Source organism: Mytilus galloprovincialis, chromosome 9 (genome assembly GCF_965363235.1).
Source record: "Mytilus galloprovincialis chromosome 9, xbMytGall1.hap1.1, whole genome shotgun sequence".
NCBI classification, from domain to species: domain Eukaryota; kingdom Metazoa; phylum Mollusca; class Bivalvia; order Mytilida; family Mytilidae; genus Mytilus; species Mytilus galloprovincialis.
The window spans coordinates 89,064,186-89,079,888 of NC_134846.1; the positions used below are offsets into that span (position 1 = coordinate 89,064,186).

At 34.0% G+C, this 15,703-nt stretch overlaps 1 protein-coding gene across 1 annotated transcript; it reads left to right on the plus strand.

Annotated features, from left to right (window-relative positions):
• Positions 1-8,374, plus strand: LOC143046298 (uncharacterized). The gene is made up of 6 exons (XM_076219392.1): positions 1-145; positions 2,429-2,674; positions 3,648-3,767; positions 5,679-5,753; positions 6,395-6,473; positions 7,042-8,374. Exons 1-6 carry the CDS (start codon positions 91-93, stop codon positions 8,117-8,119), a joined length of 1,653 nt encoding a protein of 550 aa, XP_076075507.1. The 5' UTR covers positions 1-90; the 3' UTR covers positions 8,120-8,374.
• The last annotated feature ends 7,329 nt before the right edge of the window (positions 8,375-15,703 follow it).

The following is a 15,703-nucleotide window of genomic DNA, read 5'->3' on the forward strand; positions in this document are numbered from 1 at the left end:
AAGTACTCCAGGTTTTATCACATGATGAAGTGACTGCAGATTTAGATATTTATACAGATAGAACGCTTATTGTTATATCTACTGGATACAATGCATCGTTTTACTTTTGTTTTCATGTTTCTGTGGATTTTAAAGACATCAAATGGTAAGTTTGTTTTATATTATAGTTCGTTTCTGTGTGTGTTACATTTTAATGATGTGTTTCTTTTGTGTCCTATTTCTCCTCTTATATTTAATGTGTTTCTCTCAGTATTAGTTTGTTACCCGAATTTGTTTTTTCTCTCAATCGATTTATGAATTTCGAACAGCGGTATACTACAGTTGCCTTGATATTTCGAACAAAAGTAAAGATAAAACAAAATAAACAACTTTGGTATTGCAATGCAAGATGTTATTTGCGACTTTGGAGTTTCTACCCTTAAAATATCACAAAAGATTACAATAGTTGTATTTGACAAAACAATTCGGAATTTAATGTCATATGTACTCTTCAACTTCGTACCTATTTTTAGCCTTTTGATTTCATAATTCGCGCGTCACTAATGACTTTTCTGTTCACGAAACCAGACTGATTGCATACAAAATTAAAGGCCTGGTATCTGTTTTGAGTTTTTTAATACGTCTTTGGAATTTAGAGAATATAAGCTTATCGTTTCCATTGTGATTAATATGATCGGATATGGATTCATTAGTCATTTGGCGAATCGTTTCATTTTCGTTTTGATTATACAACGCATCTCCTTTTTCAAGTACTTGTAGATCATTGGCTTTCAGATATCTAGCTCTGAGTGTTCCTGGTAAACTTAAATCAAGAAATTTGCTACTACGCAACTTATCTGTAAACTTTTACAGTTGCTGCTCACAAGGAAGCTATTAAACCAAGAGTTCCAAATGGTGAAGTTGAAATCATCCCTTCGTAAATTTTACGGACGCCATCACGAGTTGGTTGACCGTTATGGAATAACCGTATCACAAATGATATCGAATATGTTCCTTACGTCGTAACTACAATCCCCTTCCCTTTCCTGAATGTGACCTACCAAATTAGACTATTTACCGGATTTGTTATCACATAAGCAACACGACGGGTGCCGCATGTGGAGCAGGATCTGCTTACCCTTCCGGAGCACCTGAGATCACCGTAGTTTTTTGGTGGTGTTCGTGTTGTTTATTCTTTAGTTTTCTATGTTGTGTCGTGTGTGCTGTTGTTTGTTTGTCTCATTTTTAGCCATGGCGTTGTCAGTTTGTTTTAGATTTATGAGTTTGACTGTCCCTTTGGTATCTTTCGTCCCTCTTTTACACTCATCAGTGTACAAAAAACAAGCCATATGTAAAAAAAATAATGAGATTATGTGCATTGACATGGTAAGATCCCCTTATATGCAAGTATCATCCGTCATACAAATAAAGTATTTATCTAGATATAGTCAATAATAATTATGGATGTCAGAAAGTTAAATAATAAAAACTGGTTGATATTGATAAGCAAAAAACGATGTTTAGGAAAAGATTTCAAATTTCTAAAATGTTAATCGATGTAATGGAATTGTATGCGACTGTCATACAAATGAGAGGTTTAGCTAGCTATAAAACCCGCTATGTTCTATGTAAGAAAATGCCTGTATCAAGTCAGGAATTATTTGGGTCTTTCTTCTTTGAATTATTCACGGAGATCAGTATTTCTGTGATTTTCCATTTAATTATGTTAGAAACATGAACACTGTCACGATCACCCAATTTGCTATGAGAGGGACGAAACATACAAAAGGAAATATCAAACTAAAAATTGATGAACTAAAAATATCATGGCAAAACACAAACAACGGCTAAAAGACAAACAGCAGTTAAAAAAACATACAAAACATAAGACTGAGCATAAAGAACCGCACCAAACACCGGCATGGTGTAAAACCTTGCTAGAGAATTCTTCAGTTTGGTAAACTGTTTTGTTTTTCTGTGAACTTGCAATGATGTCAGGATGTTATAGCATATCATATGTTAATACACATGGCAGGTAATATGTCATTCCAAATGTTCATAAAAAAAGGAAAATAAAATCTTCAAATATATCAGCAAAAACATGGTTCTATACAAATAACACTTTATGTGAATCATTCTGATGTACCACACTACTAAACTTACGGTTATGCTTGCTATGGGACTCACTTCCGTAAGATATTTGTATACCTGATAATGAGAAAATGAAATATTATATTTATTTGAAAAACATTTCTCGGGAACTATAACTATTGCTGTGTGTTTGTCATATGACACCACAGAGGTTCCCCTGGTCTTTTGAAGACACATGAGACAAGTCCAAACAGCGATAAAGTATATCGATATAGTCGATACTCTATGTGTCTGTGTTGAAAGAATAAGTTTGAATGGTTTTGATGATATACTATTGTTTTAAATATTGAAATTTCAGGCCTACGAATGATAATAAGAGAAGGCAGCACAAGGGAATTATGGTGCATTGGAGATATGGTGTTAGATATATATTTTGCTAAGTATGAAGGTCGAGCTATATACTGTGGTCGAAATGAAGTGACAGCTAGTGTACAACAGCAATGTGACGGACTAACAAGGTGTCAAGTCTCTGCGAAAGATGAAATTTATGACGATTCTTGTGCATTTTCTAATGAAGTACTTACAATCAGATACGGTTGTGTGGGTGAGTTTAAAAGAGTTTACACAGATAAAAGTTTTTTTACACATATAAGTGTGAGGTGTTATGATCTCTTTTGAAGGCAAATCAATTTATAGAAGTATTAGGTTTTTTGTTATTCGATTTGGAGTCAATACACAATGATTGAATATAAATGTGTTAACAAATTGCACGAATTACCGTAAGAGGACTTATTGATAACAATAGGGTAGATGGTTTCATTATCCATATATGCTAATATGTTTTCATCGGAAAAGCAACATCACCAAGATCATATGCATAAAGTGAATAAATGTAATCTTCGGATTTCTAGAGAGCTTGTGTGCCGAAATGTGACTAGAATGAGGATAATACCTTGCAGTTAAACTGCTCAGTAAGATTTCAGCCTAACATTGCAAATAATACTTCAAAATCATCAAGTAGTAATAACATCTTGTTATTGACATTTCGGTCCAAAAGGTTTCATGAGCAGACAGTAGTCAGCACCCTTTTGTTAATATGAACTATCATTGATTCAAATGTTCAGTTCCTTTAAATTTACATTTCGTGAAATGTTGAATAATTCGAATCACTGAGGTATTGTGGACAACCTTTCGGATTTGTTTAAGTTTTTAATGTACTTCAATTTGGCCAAGCAACACTTTTGATTCGATATGATCGACACGGGAGTTTTGTATATAGTCGAAACGCGCATCTGGAGTCATACGTTATAAGCCATATAAACTTGATATCTTTGTTTAGTCTTTTCTACATGTGAGTAATTGAAATACAGCACAAAGTGCTCCAAAATCTTCTGTGTAATCGCTTTTTCAGATAAATGTTAGGCTAGTCTATATCACAGTTCATTCATTGAAATTTCCTGTCTAGATATATCTGAATATGTTTTAATTACAAGTAATTCCATAATGAGGACTTACTCATATCAAAAGTTAAACTAGATATAAACAAAGTTAAATAAGCTGTCCTTTATTTACCATAGCTCCAACATTATCTACTGCAACTGAAGACACTCTCGGATCAACGACAGACATTAATAGATGGCATTCCTCTACATCAGACAGCGACAGAAGGCCATCGTCGGTCACTGACGATATCTTATGTATGTAACAGTTTTTATTACTTTTTATTATGCCCCACCTACGATAGTAGAGGGGCATTATGTTTTCTGGTCTGTGCATCCGTATGTTCGTTCGTCTGTCCGTCCGTCCGTCTGTCCTTCCGTTCGTCTGTCCGTCCGACTGTCCCGCTTCAGGTTAAAGTTTTTGGTCAAGGTAGTTCTTTTATGAAGCTGACGTCCAATCAACTTGAAACTTAGTACACATATGATATGATCTTTTTCATTTTTAAGCCAAATTAGACTTTTGACCCCAATTTCACGGTCTACTAAACATAGAAAATGAAAGTGCGAGTTCCAGGTTAAAGTATTTGGTCAAGGTAGTTTTTGATGAAGTTGAAGTCCAATAAACTTGAAACTTCACCAATAATACACGATGGTCTTGATGTATAGATTCTGCGTACTGATGTTGTTTATCATCTTAAAAATATTACTTTTACTGTAAATTGTTTTATGTTATATCCGTTTGACGTGGCTCGGTACTTATACATCCCGTCAATGTGTTTGTATTGTCTTTCATTTTTTGGTGGTCTGTTTTGTATATGCGACTTTTTGTATTTCTTTGGTTCTTATAACGTGGCTTTGTACTTTAAAAGATCTCGTCAGTATGATACTGTTCTATTTTATGTCATTATGATATATTTCTATTATGAATTACAAAATACGTTAAACCACAAACGTCAAAATCATTCAATCGCGTAGTGGAATTAACTATTTGTGGATTCTTATGAATTATTTATAACTTTTGGACTATTTTAAATCTCGGTCTATTTCTGAATTTATTCTTACATACTTTTGATTTTTTAACACTGTATGCTAACATTGCCTATGTAAATTTTAAAATTGTTTGTATGTACATTGAACGACAAATCTATGTGACTGACGTCAGACAGACAAATAAATGAATGTGTTTGTAAATTGATGTTATTGTGTTTTGATAAATTGTTCCTTTTAAAATTGTTGCACGATGATGACTGCTGTACCCATATTTTGACTATTTTATTTATTGTGTCTGTTTAGTTAACGCATCATTGTAAATATAACGAAATTTGATGAGACTGTCATCAAAGTGAGAGGGTTAGCGCTATAAAACCAGGTTTAATCCACCATTTTCTACATTTGAAAATGCCTGTACCAAGTCAGGAATATGACAGTTTTTGTCCATTCGTTTTTGATGCGTTTTGTTATTTGATTTTGCCATGTGATTATGGACTTTCCGAATTGATTTTCCTCTAAGTTCAGTATATCTTTGTGATTTTACTTTGTTCTCTATGGTATGATCTTTCTAATTTTAATGTCAAATTAGATTTTTTACCCAATTTCACTGTCCATTGAACATGGAAAATTATTGTGCGAGTGGGACATCCGTGTACTTTGGACACATTCTTGTTTGTATTGCTTTCGGTCACATAACGAAATCGAAATACTTAGGATTTTCTAAATCAGATCAGAATAAATTACCTTAGCTGTATGTGGCAAAGCTTTTCGGAATTTTGGTCCACAATGCTCTTTAACTTCGTACTTTATTTGGGATTTTTAACTTTTTGAGTTCGAGCGTCACTGATGAGTCCTTTGAAGACGAAAGACGAAACGCGCGTCTGGAGTACAGACAAAACTTAATCAAGGTATCTAAACGAGTTTATTTATAGACTCGTTGCTTAGACAGTGCAAATACTGTTACCTTTTGTGTTTCTTTCTGTTATGTATAAAAATACGTTGATCTTATATACGCTTACTTGTTTTATGTGTTTTGTCATTTGATTTTGCCTTTGATTAGGGACTTTACGATTAGACTTTTCTTCGGAGGTCAGAATTTTTGTGATTTTTTTTTATTAACAAATTTTTAGATTATATGACAATTATCCATGTTTTATTTTGCTTGGTTTTTTTTTTCAGTGGTGAACACGACATCTATAGAACCACGTGAATCAGCACAGACCAATATTGGCAATGGTCATACTAGTGAGACCAGTACGTATAGCTTATCGTGTGTCCCACTGTCTATATCACTCTGCTAAGCCCTATAGTATTGCATATCACGGCTTTGTGACGCCAAAAACATTGACCCTGCCTAAATAACTTTGACCCGGACATATCAGCGACGTCATAATGTTTTAACTGACGTTGATAAGTTTGAGCCGAACTTTTCAAGTCATCTTCCGGTTGCTGGTGAAACTAAAAAATCACTTCAAAAAGACGCAAAAACAACCCGATTAATCGATTATCAGCTTTTTGGCAAATTGATATTCGACACAATGTGTTCACTCGATAAAAGCTTCATATTGTGACTCGCAGCTGATATTCAAATTACAATATCAACATTCAGACAACCTGATAATCGATACTTGTATAACTAGTGACAGCTTACCTGGCTCTGTAAAAATTGTAAAATGTAAAAACTACGTGCAAAATAGATCAAAAGAAAACGCTACTTTGTTATCTTTATTGTTTTCACAGACTTTTTTAGGTTGAGGGGGAGAGGGACGAAGTCTGAAAGATTAGTTATTATTCGATGATGTTTGTGATAAAAAAGATTTATCAAATGGCATGTTCCCAAATAAATCGGCATGATACATAGATTTTATAATTATCAATGTTTGCATTTATTCTAGTAACCATAGCGACATTAATTGGTGGATGCATATTTGGATTATTGTTGATTGCTGTCATTACAATAACGATATTTCGACAGTAAGTATATTTTATTATCAGACCGTTGTTTTCCCGCTTAATTTTACAAGAGAATTTATACTGCACTTTACAACAAAAAGATATGTAGTGGTCATACTATTCTTCTTGACTAGAGGTCTTTTCTACTTCGCAACTATCAAATAGAAGTACGAGATATGTTGAGGTCTAACTGTGTGGTCATCAACGATGTTCATGATTCAGAAGATAAAAAGCGAGGCATCTTCTTTTGAGCATTTCTTGTAGTAATTTACACACACATATTTATAGATATAGTTAAATTCAAACTCTTATCAAATGGACGGACATCCAACGGTCTTGCACTCTTTTAATAAAATAAGGAAATCGAACATGTTGAATAACCCAGGTCTGTACTTGATCGACGAATTGAGCCACAGTTTTGTCATATCCTAAATAGTTCATTAAGTTACAGTCCCAAAGAAGATGTAAAATGTCAAATAGTAAAATATCTTTATAATTGTCACAGGCTAAAGGACCAAACGTTTTTTGTTTTATGTCTTATGATTATCAAAATGATTGATTAAAATGGAGATTCATTATTTTTTTTTAGTTTCAGTGGAGCCAAAGACATATATGCCGGTGACAATGTAGAAACACTACATATTAGTGCTCTCAGTGGTTCTGAATTAGATCATCGTGATCATAGAAGCGGTCTAATTGAAAATGTAGCCGAAACACATCTTAACAACAGAGATAATAATCAAAGTAGCAATACGTCAACCTTTCTTTCCATGGCATATAAAAACAACAGTTACACGTTGGAACCAACAACTGTTAAAAAGGTTTCTGAAAGTGCAGAGAGCAGTCATGTGACTGTAGAAACAAGATGTAAATATATCGATGATTCTGAATATAGTGTCATACAAAATTACTCAGACTCAGGAGACATTTTACCGCCATCTTATGACGTTGTACGAGAATGTACTTCACCAAAATGTCTAGCTGTGTGTGCCAATAAATATAACCGCGCTCATTACAATGGAAATTCATATGACAAAACAAATACAACACAAATACAATGGTCAAGTGACCACAATGACGGCTACAGTACCGCAGCAACTTTTCTTCTTGAATCGGACCAATGTAGGTATAATACTGATAGCTCTCAACATGTCTATGAAAATCAATTAATAGGTTCCAAAGACAAAACGGCTTCAAACCAGCATAAGACAAGCAGAAAATTTACATTTGGCGCCGATCATTTGTCAGCTGAAAAAAAGGATATGAATGCATCTACGAAAAAGAGAAATCCTTATGACAATATGAATTTTACAAAATCTTCTCGAGCAGAAAAAACGTACAAAAAGGCAACACCTAATTATCAAAATATTGGAGATAATTTCTCTCCAGCAGCAAACTATATCAATATTGACGAGAAACTGTCAATAGAAAATCAAAAAGAAGATAGTGACTATTCTTCACCAATTAACAGGACATCCAGAAGTCAGGGAGTGGAGGAATCAGAACAAAACAATAATAAACAATCTCAGTGTTACATGCCCATGAATTTTGGAAGTTCGAAGAAAAATACAGATTTTGTAGAAAGTGACAATGTTTATGTACCAATTATGTCCCCAACGACTTTAGTATCACTGTCCGATGTTTTTGATGACACTTATCAATTATAATTTTACGGAAACACTTCAAAGGTTTTAGTTAGTAGTCGGATATCTTATGAAAGGATCAAACTATTAGATAGTAGGTCATGTTAGAGTGCTGTCTTTCCGGACAAGCTACATAATGTAAAAATTAAATTATTTATACGTACAATTATTTCCTATGAGAAAATGATTCATGCTTACGCAGATTTCAAAGCACACACGACAATTACGAAATTGACTGACTCAGAAAATTAATGAAAAAATAAAGGATTAACACATCTAGTCTTAACCAATATCGTTATATGCATATTTTCGTAAAAAAGGCTACATACTGATACCATTACTTTTGTTTCAAGTTATTAATAATATTTCGTTTAAGCAGTCAGGTCGGTACAATTTTTTTCAAAATACGCTCAAATTTTCTGATGTATGATTCTTCTTCTTCTTTAGGTTTCTAGCGATCCTTCAATTATTGAAGATTATTCGCCGGGCGTCGACTATTAAAATTTATAATTTACATTTTAGCAGGAAAAAATCAAAAATAACAATATCAAGAAAAAACAAAATAACGTATGTGCATTCAAAAAAATAGATTTTGATAAAACTATATACATTTGATAACAGAATAGTTAGGGATAGAATATGGGGATGAGAGCAGATTCTGTGATCATACTCTTAAATCCCTCTACTGTACTGCATGATACTATTTGTTGTGGCAGATAGTTCCAATTTATAATTGTTCGTGGATAAAAAGAATATTTATAACTGTCTTTAGATGTTTGTATTTGCCTAAATGAGTGCGGATTGCTATGTCTGGTTCTATTGTCTAGTGGTATCAAAAGGTTATGTGTAGGGACTGCAACAATTTCATGAATAATTTTGTAGAAGAAAACAAGTCTGTAACGTAAGCGCCTAATTTCGAGTGGGTACCAATTGCAAGTCAATAATCTAACCTCATTAAATCCGTCTTTATGTGACCTTCAATTTAGCCCCTTAGTAAGAAATGGGTTAAACATGTACTAGGCATTTTCCACAAAAACAATAATTCTTATACAGGTAAGTTATCAAAGGTACCAGGATTATAATTTAGTACGCCAGACGCGCGTTTCGTCTACATAAGACTCATCAGTGACGCTCATATCGAAATATTTATAAAGCCAAACAAGTACAAAGTTGAAGAGCATTGAGTACTGTATCCAAAATTCCAAAAACGTTGTGCCAAATACGGCTAAGGTAATCTATGCCTGGAATCAGAAAATCCTTAGTTTTTCGAAAAAATCAAAGTTTTGTAAACAGGAAACTTATAAAAATGACCACATTATTGATATTCATGTCAACACCGAAATGTTGACTACTGGGCTGGTGATATCCTCGGGGACGAAACGTCCACCAGCAGTGGCATCGACCCAGTGGTTATAATGGTTATAAAAGGTACCAGGATTATAATTTAGTACGCCATATGCGCGTTTCGTCTACATAAGACTTATCAGTGACGCTCATATCGAAATATTTATAAAGCCAAACAAGTACAAAGTTGAAGAGCATTGAGTATCCAAAATTCCAAAAAGTTGTGCCAAATACGGCTACGGTAATCTATAAATGAAATAGGAAAATCCTTAGTTTGTTCTAAAAAGTTTTGTAAACAGGAAATTTATAAAAATCATTATTAAGATATTTGACCTATCTAACATCAAAGGTGTACGTGTTAGGGGGTGTTGGCGGGGGGAGTATTTTCCTGAAAAAAATATTCTGATCCCCAATTTAATGGAGAAAAAAAATATTGTGGACAAGCAGATGAAAAAAAAGATATTAAGACTCCTGATGTTCTTCATACCTTAAAGTGTCTAATTATGAAAAAATAATTTGATTGATAGCGTCGAAAAAACTAACCGACTCAGACAAAAAAAAAAAACATAAACCCCCTTGAAGTTAAATGATTGCTCCTTGATGATTTGGAAACCAATAAAAAAAATCTTTTCTTAGTAACAACTCCTTTCAACTTCGAACTTCATATCCATTAGGCTGCATTCCCTTCCATACATTTTCAATCAGTTAAGATTCGTTCCAATAAAGCAAATCGTAACTCTCAAGACTTCCTTAGATAAACAATTATTTGTGTATTTCCATATTTTGAGAAACAGTAACTGAGTTGCGAAAAAGTAACCTTGAACTTTGAACTATTGAGCCAAAAGTCAAAGGGCTTTTCCCTTTTTCTATATCTTCCAGTGGCATAATTTATTTATTATTTTGCATGGGAAACACAAGATTTCAATATACATGTCTGAATAGAAAGGACAATGCGATTCATAGAGTACGCTCCCAATTTTTCATTCAGAAATCGTAAAAAATGAATTTATAAACATTTGAGCAAGTCCATAATGAATAGACCTACAATTTTGGACATGGTAAATTATTTTTAGATCAGGTTTAGCTAATACTTTTTGGTGTTAAAAGTTTCTCTCTACCTATTTTTCAAGTTTATAGCCAAACAAAGCAATATTGCTCAACACTAATGAAAGGGGGGCTATTGTCATTTCAAGGCAATAACTCCGATTTTACTTGCAGGACATTTTTGGCATTTAAATTTTCTCTCTATGATTATTACTTACAGATGGTGGTATTCTGCTTTTCTGCTGTCATAGTTCTTTTGAATGCTCATCTTCCTTCATCTCTGAATCCCTGTCGCTCCCTGCCGGTTAAGATAAGATTTGATTCACACTCATAATTTTGGCCAGGACTAGTTTTGCTTTAACAGCTCAAGCTTTCAAAACACAAGTCAACATCTGCAGTTGTATTTTCATACCTATTGTAAAGATTGTTGCCAATCTTTAATTTAAAAACAATATCTTTGGTTTCTGGATATTAAATAATGACTAAACAACTTTTAAAAGTATCAGAGATTATTATTATCAATAATAACTAGAGGCTCTAAAGAGCCTGTGTCGCTCATCTTGTTCTATGTGAATATTAAACAAAGGAAGCAGATGGATTCATGACAAAATTGTGTTTTGGTGATGGTGATGTGTTTGTAGATCTTACTTTACTAAACATTCTTGCTGCTTACAATTATCTCTATCTATAATGAACTTGGCCCAGTAGTTTCTTTGGAAAATGTTAATAAAAATTTACAAATTTTATGAAAATTGTTAAAAATTAACTTTAAAGGACAATAACTCCTAAGGGGGTCAATTGACCATTTCGGTCATGTTGACTTATTTGTAAATCTTACTTTGTTGAACATTATTGCTGTTTGCAGTTTATCTCTTTCTATAATAATATTCAAGATAATAACCAAAAACAGCAAAATTTCCTTAAAATTGCTGATTCAGGGGCAGTAACTCAACAATGGGTTGTCCGATTCATCTGAAAATTTCAGGGCAGATAGATCTTCACCTAATACACAATTTTACCCCAGTCAGATTTGCTCTAAATGCTTCGGTTTTTGAGTTATAAGCCAAAAACTGCATTTTACCCCTATGTTCTATTTTTAGCCGTGGCAGCCATCTTCATTTGATGGCCGAGTCACCGGACACATTTTTAAACTATATATCCCAATGATGATTGTGGCCATGTTTGGTTTAATTTGGCCCAGTTGTTTCAGAGGAGAAGATTTTTGTAAAAGATAACTAAGATTTACAAAAATTGGTTAAAAATTGAATATAAAGGGCAATAACTCCTAAAGGGGTCAACTGACCATTTCGGTCATGTTGACTTATTTATAAATCTTACTTTGCTGAACGTTATTGGTGTTTGCAGTTTATCTCTTTCTATAATAATATTCAAGATAATAACCAAAAACAGCAAAATTTCCTTAAAATTGTTGATTCAGGGGCAGCAACCCAACAATGGGTTGTCCGATTCATCTGAAAATTTTAGGGCAGATAGATGTTGACCTGATAAACAATTTAACCCCACGTCAGATTTGCTCTAAATGCTTCGTTTTTTGAGTTATTATAACTCCCTAAGCCAAAAACTGCATTTTACCCCTATGTTCTATTTTTATCCGTGGCAGCCATCTTCATTTGATGGCCGAGTCACCGGACACAATTTTTAAACTATATACCCCAAAGATGATTGTGGCCAAGTTTGGTTTAATTTGGCCCAGTAGTTTCAGAGGAGAAGATTTTTGTAAAAGATAACTAAGATTTACGAAAAATGGTTAAAAATTGAATATAAAGGGCAATAACTCCTAAAGGGGTCAACTGACCATTTTGGTCATGATGACTTATTTGTAAATCTTACTTGGCTGAACATTATTGCTGTTTACAGTTTATATCTATCTATAATAATATTCAAGATAAAAACCAAAAACAGCAAAATTTCCTTAAAATTGCTGATTCAGGGGCAGCAACCCAACAACCAGTTGTCCGATTTATCTGAAAATTTCAGGGCAGATAGATCTTGACCTAATAAACAATTTATCCTGTCACAGATTTGCTCTAAATGCTTTGGTGTCAGAGATATAAGCCAAAATCTACATTTCCCCTTTATGTTCTATTTTTAGCCATGGCAGCCATCTTGGTTGGTTGGCCGGGTCACGCCACAAAATTTTTTAACTAAATACCCCAAAGATGATTGTGGCCAAGTTTGGATTAATTTGGCCATGTAGTTTCAGAGGAGAAGATTTTTGTAATAGATTACTAAGATTTACGAAAAATGGTTAAAAATTGACTATAAAGGGCAATAACTCCTAAAGGGGTCAACTGACGATTTCGGTCATGTTGACTTATTTGTAAATCTTACTTTGCTGAACATTATTGCTGTTTACAGTTTATCTTTATCTATAATAATATTCAAGATAACCAAAAACAGCAAAATTTCCTTAAAATTACATATTCAGGGGCAGCAACCCAACAACGGGTTGTCTGATTCATCTGAAAATTTAAGGGCAGATAGATCTTGACCTGATAAACAATTTAACCCCATGTCAGATTTGCTCTAAATGCTTTGGTTTTTGAGTTATAAGCCAAAACCTGCATTTTACCCCTATGTTCTATTTTTAGCCATGGCGGCCATCTTGGTAGGTAGGCGGGGTCACGCCACACATTTTTTAAACTAGATACCCCAATGATGATTGTGGCCAAGTTTGGTTTAATTTGGCCCAGCAGTGTCAGAGGAGAAGATTTTTGTAAGTTAACGACGACGGAAGACGACGGACGATGGACGACGACAACGCCGGACGCCGGACGCAAAGTGATTGTTAAAGCTCACTTGGCCCTTCGGGCCAGGTGAGCTAATAAATACAGGTAAATGAAATACAATATGTTAAAACGTTTGAAAGTGTTTTTCGGGTATGCGTGTTACCTCTTGGATTCTTTCAAGCTCGGTTCAAATTTGTTTCGTTATAAGAAAAGTCCGGTTTTTAGCTCACCTGGCCCGAAGGGCCAAGTGAGCTTTTCTCATCACTTGGCGTCCGGCGTCCGGCGTCCGTCGTCCGTCGTCCGTCGTCCGTCGTCCGTCGTCGTCGTCGTCCGTCGTTAACTTTTACAAAAATCTTCTCCTCTGAAACTACTGGGCTAATTTCAACCAAACTTGGTTACAATCATCATTGGGGTATCTAGTTTAAAAATTGTGTTCGTTGACCCCGCCAACCAACCAAGATGGCCGCCATGGCTAAAAATAGAACATGGGGGTAAAATGCAGTTTTTGGCTTATAACTCAAAAACCAAAGCATTTAGAGCAAATCTGACATGGGGTAAAATTGTTTATCAGGTCAAGATCTAACTGCCCTGAAATTTTCAGATGAATCAGACAACCCGTTGTTAGGTTGCTGCCCCTGAATTGGTAATTTTAAGAAAATTTTTGCTGTTTTTGGTTATTATCTTGAATATTATTATAGATAGAGATAAACTGTAAATAGAAAAAATGTTAAACAAAGTAAGATTTACAAATAAGTCAACAGGTCCAAAATGGTCAGTTGACCCCTTTAGGAGTTATTGCCCTTTATAGTCAATTTTTAACCATTTTTCGTAAATCTTAGTTATCTTTTACAAAAATCTTCTCCTCTGAAACTACTGGGCCAAATTTAACCAAATATGGCCAAAATCATAATTAGGGTATTTAGTTTAAAAATTGTGTCCGGTGACCCGCACAACAAACCAAGATGGCCGCCATGGCTAAAAATAGAACATAGGGGTAAAATGCAGTTTTTGGCTTATAACTCAAAAACCAAAGCAATTAGAGCAAATCTGACATGATGAAAGTTGTTTATTAGGTCAAGATCTAACTGTCCTGAAATTTTCAGATGAATCGGACAACCCTTTGTTAGGTTGCTGCCCCTGAATTGGTAATTTTAAGGAAATTTTTGCTATTTTTGGTTATTTTCTTGAATATTATTATAGATAGAGATAAACTGTAAATAGAAAAAATGTTTAGCAAAGTAAGATTTACAAATAAGTCAACAGGTTCAAAATGGTCAGTTGACCCCTTTAGGAGTTATTGTCCTTTATAGTCAATTTTTAACCATTTTTTTCGTAAATCTTAGTTATATTTTACAAAAATCTTCTCCTCTGAAACTACTGGGCCAAATAAAAGCAAACTTGGCCACAATCATCATTGGGGTATCTAGTTTAAAAATTGTGTTCGGTGACCCGGCCAACCAACCAAGATGGCCGCCATGGCTAAAAATAGAACATAGGGGTAAAATGCAGTTTTTGGCTTATAACTCAAAAACCAAAGCATTTAGAGCAAATCTGACATGTGGTAAAATTGTTAATCAGGTCAAGATCTATCTGCCCTGAAATTTTCAGATGAATCGGACAACCCTTTGTTAGGTTGCTGCCCCTGAATTGGTAATTTTAAGGAAATTTTTGCTATTTTTGGTTATTTTCTTGAATATTATTATAGATAGAGATAAACTGTAAATAGAAAAAATGTTTAGCAAAGTAAGATTTACAAATAAGTCAACAGGTCCAAAATGGTCAGTTGACCCCTTTAGGAGTTATTGTCCTTTATAGTCAATTTTTAACCATTTTTTTCGTAAATCTTAGTTATATTTTACAAAAATCTTCTCCTCTGAAACTACTGGGCCAAATAAAAGCAAACTTGGCCACAATCATCATTGGGGTATCTAGTTTAAAAATTGTGTCCAGTGACCCAGCCAACCAACCAAGATGGCCGCCATGGCTAAAAATAGAACATAGGGGTAAAATGCAGTTTTGGGCTTATAACTTAAAAACCAAAGCATTTAGAGCAAATCTGACAGTGGAAAAAATTGTTTATCAAGTCCAGATCTATCTGCTCTAAAATTTTCAGAAGAATTGGACAACTGGTTGTTAGGTTGCTGCCCCTGAATTGGTAATTTTAAGGAAATTTTGCTGTTTTTTGTTATTATCTTGAATACTATTATAGATAGAGATAATCTGTAAACAGCAATAATGTTCAGAAAAGTAAGATTTACAAATAAGTCAACGTGACTGAAATGGTCAATTGACCCCCTAAGGAGTTATTGTCCTTTATAGTCAATTTTTTAAAATTTTCATAAAATTTGTAAATTTTTACTAACATTTTCCACTGAAACTACTTGGCCAAGTTCATTATAGATAAAGATAATTGTAAGCAGCAAGAATGTTCAGTAAAGTAAGATGTACAAACACTTCACCATCACCAAAA